The sequence below is a fragment of the Diachasma alloeum genome, unplaced genomic scaffold, assembly GCF_001412515.2.
Source record: "Diachasma alloeum isolate Michigan unplaced genomic scaffold, Dall2.0 Dall_scaffold_00371, whole genome shotgun sequence".
NCBI classification, from domain to species: Eukaryota; Metazoa; Arthropoda; class Insecta; order Hymenoptera; family Braconidae; genus Diachasma; species Diachasma alloeum.
In genome coordinates, this window is record NW_021680510.1 from 485,819 (window position 1) to 506,596 (window position 20,778).

The 20,778-nt window shown below is 37.2% G+C and overlaps 2 protein-coding genes across 9 annotated transcripts in view; one reads left to right on the forward strand and one right to left on the reverse strand.

Moving 5' to 3' along the window:
- Nucleotides 1-20,778, reverse strand: part of LOC107041708 — a 69,545-nt gene that overhangs the window by 5,956 nt on the left and 42,811 nt on the right. For 2 of the 3 annotated variants that reach the window (XM_015262394.1, XM_015262395.1), the window contains exons 3-4: nt 2,805-3,623; nt 1,227-1,705 (exon numbers count right to left, since the gene is read on the reverse strand). The exons of the other annotated variant lie outside the window; for it this stretch is intronic. In XM_015262394.1, the coding sequence (XP_015117880.1) occupies nt 1,269-1,705; nt 2,805-3,414 (1,047 nt within the window). In that variant the 5' untranslated portion in view covers nt 3,415-3,623 and the 3' untranslated portion in view covers nt 1,227-1,268. Of the gene's footprint in view, nt 1-1,226; nt 1,706-2,804; nt 3,624-20,778 lie in introns of those variants that run through there. 3 annotated transcript variants of the gene reach the window in all.
- On the forward strand, nt 9,077-20,514 carry LOC107041706 (dnaJ homolog subfamily C member 7). Of its 6 annotated transcripts, none has more exons than XM_015262385.2 (9): nt 9,077-9,272; nt 9,342-9,464; nt 10,290-10,428; nt 12,842-12,927; nt 14,397-14,521; nt 14,614-14,802; nt 17,584-17,702; nt 17,809-17,959; nt 18,481-20,514. In XM_015262385.2, exons 3-9 carry the CDS (start codon nt 10,340-10,342, stop codon nt 20,116-20,118), a joined length of 2,397 nt encoding a protein of 798 aa, XP_015117871.1. In that variant the 5' UTR covers nt 9,077-9,272; nt 9,342-9,464; nt 10,290-10,339; the 3' UTR covers nt 20,119-20,514. The 6 variants fall into 6 exon arrangements, with proteins under 6 accessions (XP_015117871.1, XP_015117872.1, XP_015117870.1 ...); XM_015262386.2 differs by having other exon boundaries at nt 9,077-9,192; XM_015262384.2 differs by having other exon boundaries at nt 9,077-9,479.

The window sequence follows — 20,778 nt, forward strand, 5'->3', positions numbered from 1 at the left end:
TACTATGCCCCACCCTCAACTAGAATTTGATTTTTCTATGTAACTTATTCTATTAAGGTTTGTTTTCTATAGGAATTACACGACTCAAAGTTTCCAGGCTTTTCTGTTAGATTTTTTTCATTGAGATGATTTAGTAATGATGTGATGATGATTAACTTTGGAAAAAGGAGAGAATTTAAAAATTTGAAAATAGGGAACTTGCATGAAGCTCAATTCTTTCTAATTTCCGTATTCACACATTCTTCGTAACATATGGAGAGCTAAACGGCGAAAATTATGGAGAAATATTACCTAGCTGGCTGAAGGCCCTCGGGCGATGGCCTATTGTGAGGGATCTACTTTGTATTTTTTTGCAATAAATTCCGTTAAATTATAATCATTATTATTACCTAGATGTCGTGTGATAATGAATTGAAAATCAATCATCATCAATCGTCAATTAATCATGGTCGTTTTCGAGGCCAATTTTTTGGTCATGACGACACGAAGGCGGTCAGGTAACGCTTCATTGGTCGAAAAAGAAGAGAGTGGGGAGTTGTCGTCCTCCATTGGCCGAGGCGCACCTCAAGATTGGGTAGGTCGGCAGGAGCCATTCTGTGATTGGTCCAGCGCTCGACAGTCATTAGCGATTTCAAAGCGTTTGAAATCTTTAACTTTTCATAATTAATTATTCATTAATGAGTAATATTTCAAACGTTTATGAATGAAAAATGAATTATTCAGGTCCCAAACTTGAGATTAGAAAATTGAAAAAAATCCATGCAAGTTCCCCATTGTTGTAATTATGAGTAGATACAACTATAGTTTTACCACAAGAAATGCGCAATGAAACTGCAGAATTGCTCAAAACTAATAGAATTTCCAATAGAAGTTGAATGGAAATCCGATAGAATTAATTGGTAATTTCGTTATCTTTTTCTATGAAATGTTTTCGTACGTGCAATCTGGTTCAACAATATAGTAGAGGTACAATTCAGAATTCAGTTTTTTACTCTAGCAAAGATATTTGCATATTGTCTTGTTATAAATTAATTTCATAATTCGTCCCTGTGCTATTTCCTATGTTTTCATTACAAAAATGTGTTATGTTATGGAAAATATATGGAGAATATGTAGAATAGTCATAAAAAATTGGGATTTTGACAGAAAAGAAAGCCATTTGCATTTTTCTGATTCTTTTTTTTATTACAAACACATGTTATTTTATAAAAAACATATTCCCCCATTTTTGCATCCCTGAGGTTTCTGCAAAACAAGAAGAGTCACTATCAATTCGAAATTTGAATCGGCAGATAAATAGTCTGTTTGCTGTTAATCCTGATCACTTTTCTGTGATACTGGTTTACAATCTGTAGAAGTGGAGATCGTTCGGTGAGTGCCCATTCAACCGTATTAGTATCAGTATTGAATAAATCCAAACGAATTCCATTCGTTCGTTTCTTCGTTGCCTGAACAGCAGCCACCAGTGTCTTATTGGTGATGTGAGTACCCTCAAGATTCAACTGCTTCACATTTTGCGATTTCTCGAGGAACTTGATGGCACCTTCATCGCGCACGTTGCAATCAATCAGAGCAAAAATTTCAAGTTTGTGAAAGAGTACCATATATTTATCTGTTACTCCTTGACAGTATATTATGCTCAGTTTTTTCAGATTGGGCAGGGAGGCAAGTTTAGCGAAGCCTTCATCTGTGATACGTGCTGGAGCTGTGAGCAAAGAATAATATAGATAAGTTTGAAAACTAGATAATACTAGGGGGCTACGTCCCCTGCGCATTCCGTTTGCCAACTCCCATATGACCCCATCATCTTTATTCTGACCCTGGTGACCCTTAATCTGACCCTCATGATCCTCATTCTGACCCTCATTATACCACTCGTGACCCTTAATTTGACGCTTATTCTGACCTTAAACTGACCCTCATGACCCATATTCTGAGCTTCATGAGCCTTAATCTGACCCCCGTGACTCTTAATCTGACCCTCGTAACCCTTATTCTGACACTCGTGACCCTTATTCTGACCCTTGTGATCTTTACCCGGACCCTCATGATACCCTCGTGACCTCTAATCTGACCATATAACCCTTAATCTGACCCTTAAAATGACCTTCATGACCCTCAATCTGACCCTGGTGACCCTTTAACTGACCCTCGTGACCCTTATTGAGACCCTCGTGACCCTTATTCTGAGACTTGCGACCCTTACTGACCCTCGTGACACTTATTTTGACAGTCAAGACCCTGATTATGAACCTCGTGAGCCTTAGTCTGATCCTTATGACCCTTATTCTGACCCTTGTGACCCTTATGCTGACCTTCATTATACCCCTCGTGACTTTTAATCTGACGATATAACCCTTAATCTGACCCTTAAAATGACCTTCATGGCCCTCAATCTGACCCTGGTGACCCTTTAACTGACCCTCGTGACCCTTATTGAGACCCTCATGACCCTTATTATGAGACTTGTGACCCTTACTGACCCTCGTGACACTTATTTTGACCCTCAAGACCCTGATTCTGAACCTCGTGAGCCTTATTCCGACCCTTATGACCCTTATTTTGACCCTTGTGACCCTCATTCTGACCTTCATTATACCCCTCGTGACCTTTAATTTGACGATATAACCCTTAATCTGACCCTTAAAATGACCTTCATGGCCCTTAATCTGACCGTCGTGACCCTTAATTGTTGAGTCTTAATTTCGAATACCGAATTTTTATCACCAGAAGTCGATTTAAATTTTTATAGTATAAAGTGAAAACTGCGAAGAGAGATTTTAGAAATATGGATAGCCTCTTACCCTCAAAAGTAAGTGACTCCAACAGTCGAAGATTCTCGGCCAATGCTGTGAGGAAGTCATCATTAACAGGTGGGTGCACACGAGTACGTCTCGGCATTTCTGGGGAGATAATGTAGAGCACTCGTAAGTTTCGGAGATTTAGGATGGGAGTCAATCCAGTTTGCGTCAGATGATTTGCATGGATAGTAGACAATCTCAGTCCTTCCAACTGTATTTTCGTGCCAATGAGTTGTACCAATTCATCATCTATTGAATTGAAATCCAATTGCTTCAGTGAATGACACTTACGGAGGATCTCCTTTTGACACATTAACATTAATGATGGAGGTATCATATTCGATGATGTCATTCCCAATTCCTCTAAAGACTCAGTAGGAAGTGTATGAGAGAAAACTTTGAAATTTTTGAAGCTGATATTCAATTCAAGTACTTTGAGTTTTTTGCTGAGGGCTAGCAATTGATTCAATTGCTTATCCTCTGCCTTTGTTGTCACACAAGTCACTAAAGTCTCAAGGTTGCGACAGTATTTAATAGCTTGTGACAGAACAGAACCAGGTTTTCCCTCACGGGAATCAGTTAGGGTAGTTAGGAATTCTCCGCAACGCTTCATTACGCCTTCGATGAGTCTCGGATTGGATGACTTCAGGATAATGAAATTGTAGACACCAGCAAGACCTGTTCCAATTTTACGAGCATCCTCGTTGATTTTAACATTCTGCAATTCGTACGCGGTGAAAACGGTTAATGTGGGATCCAGAATTGATAATTTCTTCACTGAACGCCAACAGTCATCTGTAATTCGTCGAAATCTCTTGCATACTGAAAAAAATGGTTCGAATGAATCATGCGGAATTCATGTACACTCACTACATAATTTAAAACCCTTTATGACTAACTGAGCAATTTTACTAGATATTGGATTAGATAATTCGCGATGATTTACATGATGGTTTTACTCGATAACTTTTGGATAATTACATTATATTAAGGATAATCGGGTGAGCTCGGAGGTTTGGAAAAAAAGCAGCCATTTTTTTTTTTTTACGTATTCTTTAAATGATGGAAAAGGCGTGTGCAAAGTTTCAGACTGCTGGGGAGCATGGTTAATTTATTATGAATTTTGGAAAAAGTGGTCATTTAACCCGTGATCTTCAGGGAAATCACAAAGAAAAAACTGCATAACCCAAGGAAAATATGCAGCCAAAGTCATGAAACTTTAGACACATTCAGAACATGTGATCAATGATTTTTTGAGTGAAAAAGATTGTCGCCTAGGCGCATTGTTTATTAATAATCGCGAAAAAAGTACTGAAAAATGAAATTTCCGCGCACGCAGCCCAAACCAGCAGCAACGTCCCGATCGGGTGGGGGTAGCGCGGTCAATTTAAACGTCTTTTGAGTGAGAGCGATGAAGCGTTGTGATTGGAGCTCCCTCGAGCCAGTGGTACCAACTCCTAGTGAAAAAAAAACTACCGACGACGTTGGCACTTTTTCGCATGGATTAATATTCTTTCATTTATTTAAAAAAAAAACAATCTAAAAACCATTCAATGCATGGAACAGATACAAATAAATTTGATTAGTTACAAAAATAATTTTTAACCGGAGATACTCCCTGATATTGCCTGAATTTTTAAACGAAATGGAAAAAAATTTTTTGTTCAGCGATTGGTTTTCTGCAGGAAAACAATAGAAACCCCTCGGCTTCACCTCCTACATTTCCTCCTCGCTCGATTATCCTTAAACTGGGATAATTTTCAGTGTATTACTCGCTCTTGAGGAGAGCCGATGATTGTCGATAAACAACTTGATACGGCAGAGGTGTCATTGAGTGATATGTTATGCATAGGGTCAACAGGTCAATTTCTGGACGATTTCAACTTCCATTGAATATTCCTTAAGGGGTAACAGCATGACGCCAATTTTCAAAATTTTTGAACAAATTTCCTGCCGAAAATTGTCGATATTTTTACTAATCAAAGTACATTAATCTCCAGGAGGTGATGATGAAGATCAATGTGCTTTGGGGTTAAATAATATTAATAGCTTGGAGCAGGAAATTTGTTTGAAAATTTCAAGAAAACGCGGTCGTCTGTTACCCCTTAAATAATAAAATGAAAATTGTACTAATCGTTTCATCTTTCAATAATATTACTAGTGATAATCATGTGATGATCAATTTTTTTTCCATTGATCATTTAATAAATAACGCAAATACGGCCCAGGCGTCCAGAAATTAGGGGTTTCAGCTGCATTCAACGATTTATCAATTTAATTATTCCTTGTTTTGTTATTCTGTCTTCAATAATTTTTTCTGCTAGTTAAAATATTCTTGACGGGAGGCAATCATATTCCCATTGAAGTGATTCTTTTATTTTATAAATCCTACCACGAAACTCGAATTTCCCTTAAACGTCCAGTAATTGACCTGTTCATCCTACGAGAGGCGATGACAGACTGCCCGTGTAAGACGAGAAAAAGTTGTATATTTCGGTTGTTTTTGATGAGTTGCAACTTGACCCGAATAATTTGTATTTATTCATTCATTTAAGCTTACTCAAACTTGAAGGCTTACACTGCTACCCGAATAATTGGGTTACGTCGTACAACCTCAAGCTCCCAGGTTCGAGCCCCGGCCGGGCCAAAATTCCACACCAATTTTTCATCACAATTTTCCACATAATATTCAACTGAAAATTCAACACAATTTTCAAACCGAATATTCCACGGAATTTTCAACTGAAAAATCCACTCCACATTCAACATTCCCTGGCTGAAGGCCCTCGGGCGATGGCCGCGTTGGCAAGTTAACCCTTGCAACGAAAAACCGGTGAAATTTGAATTTTAATTCTAGTTGATTCTGGTTGTGATAAAAGTTGTCTATCGGTCAGGGTTGAGTAGAAAATAGCTATTTTTGTCACAAGGCCGGAAAAAACTTTTCTGTTCAAAAAAGCTACCAAAGACAATTGAATTAGTTTTGTCATTTACTAATGCTGAATGAAACAAGTTAATGTGAGGATAAAAGATGATGACGTGACGCATTCAGTAGAGATCGATTAATAGTAAGATTGACCCTTGTAAAATTCATTCCTTACAGGGTATGACCCTTACGGGGTGTGACCCTCGGTATGATCGCGGCGAGATGAGAACTTCGCCAGTTTTATCACCCTCGCGAGCTATAATCTTCACGAAGCTTCACGGTTTACCATGGAAGATAACGTCGGCTGGTTTTATAAATTTTTTTCATTCATTACGAAAATTATAGCTTTTTTACAATCTCATGTAAAAAACTGCATTATTCAACACGGAGAGAAATGTTCAGTAAAAATTACGGAACTCACAGTTCGCTCATCGATTACGGAATCGACTTAGAAAATTTAAGTGACGGTATCGTAATTTTTCACAGGACATTCAGATAAAAATTACGGAAGGCTCTGGAAAAATTACGGGACAGTTCTGTAAAATTTCCTACAACCACATTTCGCTCCGGAATTACGGAAAAGGTACGTTTTTATTGAATGTTTTTCTCCGTGAAGGCGTCCAATTTCATTGCCAGAAGGAATAGAAAAAAGAAAAAACAAACAGTCTTGTATTGAAAAAAGTGTGCGAATAGTTTTTATTATTATTTTTACTATCACTTTACTATTGCATACAACCAGTGTGACTTTCAACAAGAATAATGTTATCAAAAAGGACTCATAATACCAATCCGTCAGTTAATTACAATTGTCAATGATTCAAGAAAATTCTTGATTAAAAAATTACGATATAATTGCAGTTGTCATACACGAAAAAAATTAATAGAAAAAGAAGAACCTAGTAAATTCGCTAGACAACTTCACTGGATTTCTATTGAACTTTCTATTCATTCTTGGTTTATTCCATTGAAATGTTCACTCGAAAGTATTCTATAGGAGAAGTCAATAGAATTCGATTTTTCTATACAACTTATTCTATTGATATATTTTCTATAGAATTTCCTCGGCTGAATTTTTTGTTCTATTTTTTTAAATCAAAAGAATCAAACAAAAAACGCGGAAAATTTCAGCCGAGGAAATTCTATAGCGTATTTTCTATTGAATATTTTAATAAAATCGGCCAAAAACTAACAGCAAGTTCAATAGCAATCGAATAGAATTGTCTAACGAGTGCTAGATTTTTCTATACACGGAAAGAAATATTCAGCAAAAATTACGGAACAATTCACGTAATCCGCAGTGGGGAATCGTTTTTATTTTTATAGGAATGGAAGAGAAGAAATCTGAAACGTTCAGTGAATTTTCAGATTCATCACCGAATAAAGTACGAAATTGTCACGTAATTTTTTCCGAAGAAGTAAAATCTTATAGAAACTTGCCGACTTATTATGCCTCCAAAATCAAAAATTCTTGAACGTTCAACAATTTTTATGAAGCTGGTGAGTTATTTCTACGTTCTGTTCCGTAAAATTTCTCAATCGTTGGGGAAAAATTACCGAACGACTTGTCCCCACAGCGGTGAGTCATCAGACGGATGGTTAATTTTTACGGAACAAATCGTAGGATTTACGTGGCGATTCGTACAGTTTCAGTTCCGACTCACACTTTTTATTGAATTTTACTTCGCTCGCGGATTACGTTTCGAAAGGTAATTTTCACGTTTTTTTTCTGGTGATTTTTATTGAATTTTTCTCTCCGTGTAAAATTTTGTCGTATGCGGTTCAAGATTTAAGTGTACAATAATATTTCTCCGAAAATTTCGTCGAAGAAAAGCCTCTCCTCGTCATTTACCAATATCTTCTCTGCAAATTCGTTATAAAAACCTTGGCGGATCACATAATGTGGAAATTCCCTGTAGACGCGCCCTACAGTTTGAATACAGCGTTTCTTAAATGCAGTCGTTGACCCACTCAAGACTATCGTACAGAGTATTATATCCTCCGTGCGGAAGATCAGTCCCACAATAATGGCCATCACCTCACATGTGAGCCCAAACTTTTCACGGCAAAGTGTCCACAGTTTAGCGCAGGGCACGTAATACATCGTACGCATCTCATTGTCGATCTTCCTGCTCTCTGTCAGTCTCTTTCTAGCTAAGACCCTAAACATTGCAACGAATGTATCGATATTCTTATCCTTGAATGCATCTATCCAATCGTTGATAAACAGCACCCACGGCCAATTCAGCAAATACTTCCATGGGCGGCAATTCATGGGATCCTCACTTGGCCAATCATGGAATTCCATCCCTCCCAATAGATAAGCTACAATAGTCTCGTAGCAATATCCATCCTCATCTGGCAAGAATTGCTGGTGCATCGATAGTTTCAATCTTTCAGTGCCTGTCAATTTATTCCAAAAATATTTAACTGCTGGAAACGACTCGGAGGAAACGCTCTTTAGGAATAAAGTGCAATTGATATTATCTTCATCAAGCCGTCCTTTAGCCCGTTGATCCTGGAATAAGTAATACGCATACTCAAACATATTTTCCCTCGGGAAAATGTTAAAAATTTTGTAGTACCAGTATATTGGCAAATAGTTGACGTTGAATTTGGCCTCTTCCCAGTCAACAGTTTCCGCAAATTTACGGATGTAATCTTCGCTGCAGCAGTCGCACAGCTGGGTCCAAGTGAAAAAATCGATGGTACCTTTGTTGCTAACGTAGGATTCCAACATTTTCCTACTGTCGACGTATCCAACATTGTCGAACAGGATATTGCTCACGTGATACAGTCCTTTCTCAGCTGCATTTGCGTTTGCCTGATTGCGCAACTCACATAGGTAATGCAGCAACCACTCAAGGGTTGGCTTGAACATGTGGTGTGCAAAAAAGCACAGGTTGTCTTTCAAGGGCTTTGCGAGTAGCAATTTGTCAACGAAAGACTCGAACTTTCGCGTCACCGTCCGCTGAAGATCTTCTATCGGAGGACGTGCAGCCCTGGGCTGTTGGACGAAATCCTTGAAGTAGTTTCTCATCTCAGCTTCAGCTTCTGATTGTCTCCATATCACCTCTACTGCCTTCACAGACGCGAGGAACTTTAGTGATAAACTGTGGAAAAACCAGGGATTTATGGACGACATTATCGAAATCAGTTGATGAAATACTGATTTGAAATTTTTTCCCTTCTAATCCTCGTGGCTGTGTCCCCTAACTGTGACTGAATTGAAATTGTTTATTGTTGCAAATTCACATTCACAAATTTCGCCATTTTATTTGAGAAGGTAGATTGTGGCTGGGGGCGCGAGGGGAAGACGAAGGAGAGATTGCCCTGCATACGAGAGTCACCGAATTAGACCGATCATTGATATTCGTTAATTTCAGGAAACCTTGTTGTTGTGTGCGTGAGTAATTCGTTGAACGTGAAGCACGTAAACAGAAGACCGAATCAAACCACGTGTCATAAAAGGTTGAGAAAAAGAGAATGAATGATAAAGTTTACGAATGTGGTTTCGTACGATTTTGTTTAATATTCTGAATCACATAAATGTATGTGGCTCAAGTGTCCAGTAATACTCGAACGATCAGACAATTTTAATTAATACTGTGTGTGCTTAGGGGGCCTGTGTTCATTTCCGATCCTGATGAACATTTATGATAAAGGATAAGGCCATTGCTGCACAATTACAAAGACATTCTCCGAGGAAATTCTGTAGGACGAGCACAGCACTGGATTTTACTGTACGTGTACACTCAGTAAGACAATCTTGTGATCATTCTTTCAAGTGTATTGATAGTAGAATTTACTGCGTGATAATGTAGAATGAGCGGTTGCCATTACGTATTTTTGGAATTTTGTCTAGAGTTGGACAAAACGGGAGATGGAAAATTGGATTTAAAGTAGTGTGAATAAACGTTAAAAGCAAAAATAAAAAGTATTCACCATTGATAATTTTGGATACGAATTCATTCATGAGTGTAAGAAACTGATCCATCAAATTCTTTTCGTCACTAGGCCCGATAAACTGCGATTTCAACCTCGCTTCGCTCGGTTAGATCGCGGTTTATCAGGGCTAATGACATCAAAGTATTATCTGACGAATGTGACTTTATAATCCGAGCCGAAAGCGAGGATTATAATCACATTCGTCAGATAATACTTTTATCGCCTAATGACATAATGTATTATTCTCTCCATGGCATGCCCAGCCTTCAACTAACGCACTGTTGCCACTTTCACGTAACATTTATTAACGAAATGTTATCACTGCCCATATTCTTCATATTAAGCATCAAAATTTGCATTCATTTTTTCGTATTTTTAAAGATTTTCTCTAGATTTCAATCTTTTTCATAACCTCGACACGTTTATTTTCTCATAAGACTGTTATTTTTGCAGTCGTCCATTAATTATTATCAACAATACTAGACTGTCGATTGAGCACAAACTCAACCAGAATGTTTCTATTCATATGAACTTGCATTTAGAATTTATTTCAGATTTTAATATTCAAAATTTGAGTTATGGTTATACTACTTTAAAATAACAATAAGGTATTTGTGTAGCAGAATTCGTCGTTGGTAATTTCTGGAAGAGAAAGGCGAGATACATAGACATGGAGGACCTTAATGATGATAATAACAATGCGGGAGCTCTAGTGATTAAGGAAGACAACAGTGGTAGTTACAACACTATAAATCATGCGTGAGTTTGTTGAAGTTGTTATCACTCCATTAATTCATGATCATACTGGACATGTTATACATGGAATTTTAATTTTTAGTCTATATTCATGAAATTTTATAGATCGCATTTAAGGAAGTTTCAAAATGAAAATTGGAAAGAAATATACGTACTCTCACAGATATGTATTCAAAAACATTTCAGGATGACTCAAGAGTTCATGAAACATGGACAAATTATCGAAATTCAACATTTCATTTTCGGAGTCATTACAATAACCTTCTCCCTTTGGGTCGGGAAGTTAAAAATCGCATATTCGGACTTTTTAGACCATATTTAATTAGCCTAACACAAACAATTGGGAACTTAAATTTGAACGATTACAAAGGTTCCATTCGGAAGTAATTGGCTTTTTCGTTTACCGAAGATGAAGAACTTAACTGATGACACTGGTCCTAGGGTTTCATTTATTAGTACAGTACAACCTCAGTAGTAATGGGGAAAGGAGTACCTCGAAAAAGCAAAAACTCGAATGACACGTACGTATGAAAAAATCGTATAGAAATTTTCTATACGGATTTCGTATACAAATTCTATAGGACTTCCGTATATGATATTCGGATATTTCTGTATGAATATTTTCTCTACGAATTATTTCTATACATAGATTTTGACATAAATGTTTGTTTTCATCACGCTGTGACGAAAAGTGAACTTTTCGGCACGCTCCGCGTGCCTAAAAGTCCAATTTCCGCCACATCGTGATGAAAAATATTGTTCGTAACTCGTGAAAAAACGCTTTTTTGCACTCGTTACGAAATATACTATTTCATACGAAAGATGCACTGAGAGAAAATAGTATATTTCGTAACGAGTGCAAAAAAGTGTTTTTTGGCGAGTGGGAGGTTTATATCAAGAGCCGAAGGCGAATGATATAATCCCACGAGATAAACAACATTTTTTCACGAGTTACGAACAATATTTTTCATCACAATGTGGCGGAAATTGGACTTTTAGGCACGCGGAGCGTGTACCAAAATATTGTTCGTAACTCGTGAAAAACGCATTTTTGCACTCGTTACGAAATATACTATTTCATACGAAAGATGCACTGAGAGAAAATAGTATATTTCGTAACGAGTGCAAAAAAGTGTTTTTTGGCGAGTGGGAGGTTTATATCAAGAGCCGAAGGCGAATGATATAATCCCACGAGATAAACAACATTTTTTCACGAGTTACGAACAATATTTTTCATCACAATGTGGCGGAAATTGGACTTTTAGGCACGCGGAGCGTGCCGAAAAGTTCACTTTTCGTCACAGCGTGATGAAAATATAATTCTTCTGACTATATTCCATCACCATCGAATTATAGTCAAAAAGTCCTCAACAATTTTTCATGGGTTACGGTAACTATGGCCGGAGAAGCAATTACTACAATGGAATGTAGTCATTGCCACTATTTTATAGTTTTACTCACAATAGATTTGTCGTGGTTACTTTTGAACTTTGGTTAGTTTAACTGCATTTTGATTTGCAAACATTACGCTTGTAAAGTTGCTATAATGTTATGTGCCGCATACAAAAAAAATCGTATCGTTCACCAAAATGCCTCAACTATTTTCTTATTGTAAATCGAACTTCAAATCTTTCTCTCAGTGTCTGCACGCTCCAGAGAAAAATACAGAGAAATGTCGCAAATCCATACGAAATGTTTCTATACATGTGGCAGTGGGTCGCATAGGATCAAACCTATAGAAATCATATAGAAATAATTTGTATAAAAAATATCCGTCTAGAAATATCCGAATATCATATATGAAAATCCTACAGAAATTCGATACGCAATCCATATAGAAAATTTCTATACGATTTTTTCATACGTGCGGAAGAGCCAAAAAAAATTCGAAAATTTTACTCATTTTTTATGTATTTGAAATGGTAGAATGAGATTTAATGACGACTACGATTTTTTTCCTTTTTTTGCAACATGGCAATGTTCGTTCATTGATTGTTAAAGGCCAACTGTTAATTCTTAGCTCGCCATTGAAAAGCACACAAAACGTAACAAGTTCATGCGACTCCATCTGTTTTAGCCCGGTTGATCGAAGGCCGTATAAACGAGGTTGTACTGTATAAGGATCATATGGGGTGGTATAAGGTCCATTCATCTCAACTTTTTTCTATCAACTAAATCGTTTGTTAACTATTAACAAATATTTATTTGATCATACGCAACTCTACTAGACGTTTATAAATACTAAAATCGATAAATTAATTGTTCTATCACTGTTTAGGCAATTCGAGCTAAATTGAAATATATCAAGCCAAGTTGCGGATTAAATTTCATACTCCAATTAGATTCGTTCATTATTGATATACTATTGTCCATTTATTCTTCAGATCAAGTGTTAATGCTTTTATTTTCCATTCAGCATCGAAAAAATCAAAGAAGAGGCTGCGAAGTTGTTCAAGGAGAAAAAATACTATCTAGCCGTATCGAACTACTCGCGACTCATTGGTAATTTCATTTTAATTATTTCTTAATACTGTTTTTCATCGCATCTTGAAAAATGGTTCATTTGAATCAAATAAAAAATTTTCTTTAACATTTTTTACTCATTTCAAGAATGTCACTGTTAGAAATGAATAAACTTGTTTACTTAAAAAGAAAGGATTTAATTATATCAAATAAACAATTTATTCATTTCAAATAAAGTCTTTTCATTTTAAGAAAATGACAGTTTTATGAGTTTTGTGAAGGAAATTTGAAAGTGTGTTCCAACCAGATTCACGTGCCACGTGGAAAAAGGCCGTTTTACTTCGTCTCATTCTCCCCTAATAATTATTGCATTTTTTTTCTTTCAATTTTTTTGAGTCAATTTCAATCCCGATGCGAGAGTAAATTATGAATCTGTTGCACGAAACCCTGTTAGCCAAATAAATCGTCAGAATAAATTTATGTCTGGAGTAAATTTATTCCACAATTAGACAATTTAGAGGAATTCGTCGTAGAGTGCTTTCGTTTAGCCCTTCGGTCGTGAATATTGACTACAATATAGTCACTATAACACGGACGAAAAAATTTAATAGAAAAACCTATCGAATTCGTTACAAAATTCTATTGAATTTCTATTGAACTGTTCTATTAGTTTTTGGCCGATTCTATTGAAATGTTCAAAAGAAAATATTCAGTAGAAAAAGTCAATAGAATTCTATTTTTCTATATAACTTATTCTATTGAGATATTTTCTATAGAATTTCCTCAGCTCAAATTTTCTGTTTTTTCGTTTGATTTTCTTGATGAGAAGAAAAGAAAAATAGAATGAAAAAAGATTAGAAAATTCGAGTCGAGCAAATTCTATAGAAAATATATGAAAAGAATAAGTTATGTAGAAAAATCGTATTCTGTTGACTTTTGCTATTGAATGTTTTCTACTGAACATGTCAATAGAATCAGCCAAAAACTAATAGAAAGTTTAATAGAAATTCAATAGAATTTTCTAACGATTTCAATAGGTTTTCTATTAAATTTTGTCGTGCGTGATCCTTCATAATTAGTAGTATTATTGGTAAAGAATGATGATAGATTGATACACCACGTTTTTTGGTGAAATATATTCGATGAACTTTCGAACAAATTGATCTGCAGATTTTTGTTTAGTCCGATATTTAGCCCGTCAGCATTCTCGCGTTATATTATTTTCTCTCGCAAAAATATTCAGGGTATAGGGAATATAGTTAAAAAATTGAGATTTTGGACTGAAACTTTTCAATTGCCTCAATTCTAAACTAAGCTTGGTGTAACCGGGCCTTATTTAATATAACAGAATCTCAAGTAATGAGGAATTTTTAATATAAAACTAATAACATTCAATAAAAACATTATTTCGTGCCATTCAAATAAACTTATTTATTTGATTCAAATAAATCATTTCTCTGAGTGCGTCATAATGCATTCCATAATTTTTTTTTTAACATCACCCGCAGAAATGTGTCCCAATGAACCAGTATACTACGCCAATCGTGCTGCTAGCTACATGATGATGGAGAACTACGTAAATGGTCTGGCAGACGCAAAGCAATCAGTTGAATTAAATCCAGCGTTTATCAAAGTATTGGTGTTATCAATTGATTGATTGATTAAACAAAACGTTTGCCAATTTTTTATTACTCATTGGGGCTTAATTTTCTGCTGTCAACCTAGGGACACTGTCGAGTGATACTATGTGCCATGAGACTTCACAGATTCTCAGAGATGGACAGTAGCATTGGCAAATTGAAGATGATTGATCCTACCAACGACATGCTCCAATATCAGGTTGAACAAATGCGAGAGTTGGTTATGAATCTTGAAAATGAACTTCTTGCTAGTAACGCCGGGAATTACGTCAAGGTATTCTGCTGTAATGGAAACATTCACTGCAAATTTCCAGTAATATTCTTCAAGTATTTCATCACATCTAACTTATATGAGATGTTAATTTATTTTGTTATCTACGAACCAGACAACTGAGATTTTTATTTAATATGTGGATGAAAATATCTTTAAATTGTGGAAATTTAGGCGAGTTCACACACGAAAGAATTTAATAGAAAAACCTATCGAATTCGTTAGAAAATTCTATTGAATTTCTATTAAACTTTCTATTAGTTTTTGCCTGATTTTATTGACATGTTCAATAGAAAACATTCAATAGAAAAAGCAACAGAATTCGATTTTTCTCTATAACTTATTCTTTTCATATATTTTCTATAGAATTTGCTCGGCTCAAATTTTCCAAGTTTTTTTCATTCTATTTTTCTTTTCTTCTCATCAAGAAAATCAAACGAAAAAATTTAGAAAATTTGAGCCGAGGAAATTCTATAGAAAATATCTCAATCGAATGAGTTATAAGAAAAATTGAATTCTATTGACTTCTTTTACTGAACATTTTCTATTGAACATTTCAATAAAATCGGCCAAAAACTAATAGAACAGTTCAATAGAAATTCAATAGAATTCTCTAACGAATTCGATAGGTTTTCCTATTAAATTTTTTCGTCCGTGTTGTACATTATTGCTTTGGATTTCCAACTTATTCATGATGTTTCGCTTAAGGATATCCAAGTAGATCGGGCGATTTTTTCTAGGGACAATCCTCTTCTGAGTTGATAAAATCGACCAAGAGTATTTTTTAGTCACAATATGAACCGGTTCCGTGACAGTTCATCCTATCCACTTCATCCTGGACCATTTCATCCCGGCCGATTCATTCCGGGAAATTTCATCTCACACATGTACAGACGACAGAGCTACCAGAATCAAATACGGCTGAATAAAAATAAAGGACAATCAACGGATTATTCCCATCACTCATCGCGTAACACAAATACAATACATCAATGCACATATACATATCACTTACTGATAGGGAAGGGCATGCCTGTACCGCTCAGCGGGTAATACCGCTCACCCGATTTTCTCCACAACCATCAACTTGAAAATTTCTTTCTGTTCCCGATCATGAAGAATTTGATGATAGGATGTGATTGTCGGAAAAATTTCACTTTATTTACCTCTTTAAATATGAAAAACCACGTAACGAAGTTTTGAGGTCTTTACAGTGCAAAATTTGTGGACTTATAATTAAGGTTTTTGATAGTTTCAAACACTGAATTCTCATATTTAACTGTAGTTATTCAATTCGTGGTACTTTCACGCGTAATTTGAGACCAATTCGAACTTAAAACTCCACTCATGTCAATAATTATCAACAATTTTGTTGACGCCCAGCGGAGCGGGTAATACCGCTCACAGAATCGGCCACGTAGTTGCTCGAAAACCCTATGAGCGGCATTGGAATCGTGCCGAGTGGTATTGCCTCTTTTATTTTCAATCAATTTTGTGGATTCTAAGGAGAATTAGGTGTCTACCCTTCGAGAATAACGAATTCAATAGTTAAAGAAGTCTCACAAATACGTTTTTTACACTCAAGTTGAAATATAAAATATAAAACTGGCATTTCCCCTTAGGTGGGCGGTACAGGCACACCCTCCCCTACACAGACCTCATCGTACAATCTACTCCGATGACTCAGTACACATTCCCACTACGAGGACGAACAACACGATTTAAGAGTGAAGTTTAACGAAATAAACTGAACATGGTGTTGAAATTTGGCGAAACCCAAAGAGGGCAAAAATCATTGATCGTTGATGCACATACATTTGGTAGGCAGTGCCTATCAGAAAGGATGCAGAGCACGCTGCCATTACCAATTTTTAGTAATTTTTATCTCAATTGTTTCGTAATAAAATAGAATGCGAATCAAATAATCGAATAGAATATCAATTTTCATCAAAAGTTTTTTTTTCAATGGCCTTTTATCCGGATGTTTTCCCGTAAATTTTTTTTTTCCAAAATCTTTTTTTTCCTTACTCCTCAACTTCTGCCAGCCATAACCGTCGCCACATCAGTTTACATGAATTAATCCGAAAATAAAATGAAAGAACCACAAAAAAAAATTCTTTTCGCCACGGCGGGCGGAAAGGACACTTTGCCTCCCGCTTCGCGGGAGGAAAATCTTCCTTTCCGCCTACGCCGTAACGAAAAATAACTTTCTCACCACGGGAGGTAAAATAAAGGACCCTTACCCACGTTCTTACCACCCTCGCCTTCGGCTCGGGTGGTAATTCTGCACATGGGCACGACTCCTTTATTTTCCCTCCATGGGTGGGAAATATACTATTTTGTACCGACGTTTTGAATTCACTAAGAATTTTTCATCAGAACAATGCATTTAATCTAAAATCAAATTACAAAAAAAAATTTAATCTGTCATTTTAAGTACAGTCAGTAAATTAAGTTGTCAGAAAGAGTTTTTTTTTCTAGATTTTTTTTCCAATATAAGGATGAAACAAGCGTAGGATGACATGCCCTACAATGAAAAGGGCAAGGGAAGAAATAGCCTAGAACGAAACGGGTCTAACATGAAATGGCCTAGGATAAAATGGGAGGGTGAAAAGTACCGGAATAAAATACCCCGGCATGAAAAAGTTCGGGGACGAACTGTCCTGCTACCACGTTGTCAGTTTAGCTCTGAAAATTTGCAACAGTTTCGCATTGAAATGTAGAAATCATTTCGTATGAGCCAGAATGATAATTCTGAACTATTAATCTCCCCGTTTGTATCAGGTTTTGGAATATATCGATAAGTGTCTGGCGATTTGTCCACAATTCATGGCGTACAAAGTCAAGAAGGCAGATTGTCTACTTGTTCTTGGAAGATTGATCGAAGCGGCAGCAGTGGCAAGGTAATTCGTAAAACGTGGTGAAAAATGAAGAAATGAGTTGATCAAGTGATTAATATAATTTGAACGGTTAATCAATTTAAAAGTTTTTTTTATCTGAATATTTTAGAGAGATTGTGGAACGAGATCCAAGCAACAGTGATGGTCATTATGTCCTAGGGAAATGTTTGCGTGAGACAAATATTAAACTATCAGTATTTCACTTCGGAGAGGCTTTCCGGTTGAATCCCTATTGTAGTAGGGACCGCACGCTTCATGAGGTAACTTTATGTGACTTTTTGTCATTCCGGCCGTGAGGCAGCGCTTCACGGACGCTCCGTGTTCGTGAATCTCTGCCTACGGCCGTCATGACAAAAAATACTGTTCGTCATACGGCCAAAAAAAAAACTTTTCTAGCTCTTATAATTGCAGTCCTCGCCTTCGGCTCGGGCTGCAAACTCATATTCGCCAGAAAAGTTTTTTTCGGCCTAGTGACGAAATATACTATTTTGTCATTCCCGCCGTAAGGCAGCGTTTCACGGACGTGAATCTCTGCCTACGGCCGTCATGACAAAAAAGTTTATTTTTGGCCGTATGACGAACAATCTCTGCTTCGCTTCGCGTCCGTGAAACGCTGCCTTACGGCCGGAATGACGAAATATACTAATGACCTAATGAGGGGTACAATAACCCCAACGAGGGCTACAATCTCTCCAGTACGACTTTATGTGGCATGGACGCCGACCTTGAGGGATTAAATCGCATACTGAATTCATTCATCTACATAATTTAATTTTTCCAGAGTGGTAAAAAAATTATAGAGAAGAGAACTGATGCAAACAACGCATACAGACTCCAGAACTACGCCCAAGCCCACTACCAATACTCCACACTGTTATTGGAATGTGCAAAGGATGCAGGATTTCGAACAGCTCTATACTTCAACATGGCCCAAGCGTCCTACAAAATGGGTAACCTCGAGCGATGCCTGCAGGAGTGTGGAACTGTCCTAAACCTCCAGCCAAATCACCTGAATGCCTTGATGCGTCGTGCACAGTGTCACATGGACCGAAAGAACTACACCGAAGCCATCAAAGATTTGGAGAAAGCTTGGGGCATCGAGTCGTCAGCTGAGGTCCTCCAAATGCTGCAAGAAACCCACAAACGCTTGGGAGACTCTCATAACGGTCCCTACGTGATCCTGGGGCTATTGCTGGGTGCACCCAGGGAATCGATTATCAAGGCCTACAGAGAATTGACGAAAGTGCATCATCCTGATCGCCATGCAAATGCAACAGACGAGCAGAAGACATATCATGAAATGAAATGCAAGGAGATTACGAGGGCTTATAGATTGTTGATGGAGATGAAACCAACTGGTGGAACCAACAGTAACAATTCCAATGGGAAACAACGGGAGACGAATTCAGCACCGAAGCCATCACCAAGAGGTTCCACCACTAATTTTAATAACAGTAATGGGCATCAGTCATCATCTGGAGGTGCCAATCATAACTCGGCTGGAAGTGAATCAGGAGGAAGAGGTGGGGCTAGAGGTTCTAATAATTTCTATGGGCAGCAATATTCACCTGGAGGCATGGATAATAATTCTGCTGGATCTCAGCCGAGAGGCAGGGGTGCAGCAAGACACTCTCATGATTATTACTGGGAACAATCTTCAGCCGGAGGAAGCAATCGTAATTCTACTGGGTCTCAGGCAAGAGGCAGGGGCGCAGCGAGAGGTCCTTACGATTATTATGAGCACCAGTCGTCCCCTGGAGGCACGGGTGGTGATTATGATAGGTTTCACGCAAGAGGTAGAGGAGCAGCAAGAGGTCCTCATGACTATTACGGGCAACAGCCTCCAGCAGGAGGCAGCAATCAATATCCCACTGGGTTCAAATCGTCAGCAGGAGGTTCTAATAATCATTATGGGCGACAATATACATCTGGAGGAACCCATTATAATTCCAATGGAGGTCAGCCCACAGCGGGAGGTTCTCGGAATTACAGTGGAAAAGACTATAACCCGAGGAGTGAGAATCATCGTTCCGCAGGGCCACGATCATCTGCAGGGACTTCTAATACTCATAATCGACAGCAATTCTCAGGAAATTCTGAGAGCAAGCCAGCAGGGGCTTATCGTGATGACGGTAAGGCGAAGCAGACCTCATCGAGGAACTATTACTATGATGATTATTACGATGATGACAGTTACAGTTCCAGTGACAGTGAATCTGATTCTGGAAATTATGGTAATGATTATGAGAGGAATGGAGGAGATTATCCTGATGGGAATGAAGACGATTGTAATCGACATGAAGGAGACTATGATGATCGGGATGAACAAAATGAGGGTGGTCAGGGTGGAGTAATTGATGACAATTACTATGCAGAATCTTATCACCAGAGTGAAGATGATTATGATGATTATGATTGACTTGAGGAAGAGCATGATGATCGAGGTGAACAAAGTGGTGGCGATCAGGATGAAGCAGTCGATGAAGATCGGGATGAACAAACTGATGAGGGACATGAAGAAGATGATAATTCGCATGGAGATGATGATGATGATGATGATGATTATTGCGATGATGATTATTATGATGATGATGATTAGGAGAAAATTGGGCATTTACAATGTAAAATAGATATTGAATGTAAAGATATCACTGATACTGCCGCTATTGTGACTGGATCATACGCGGAAAGTACAACTGCTATCTGCATTTTTAACTCAGTTTCGTGCACTCAAATATATTTTACTACATGGTGTCGCCTGAGTTATTTTCTAATTACAAATAATCATGTTATTAAATTTTAAAGGCATGAAAAAAAAGTTATTAAATGATGTAATCTAATAAATGATCTTTTCATGAGTATTGAAAATTTCGGAGTGAATTATTCATGTATCTCATCTGTTATTCTCTATTTTGAGTTCATAAAGATTGTGAATATCGCTCTACAAAAATCTTTCAAAGAAAGAGATTTTTGGAGAAAATTGCAAAATTTGAAAAAGATTATCAGAATTTTTTTTTATAGTCTTTTATGTGCTGTAGGCAATGTTTTCGTAGCACATGCAGCAGTCGTAGTAACAACT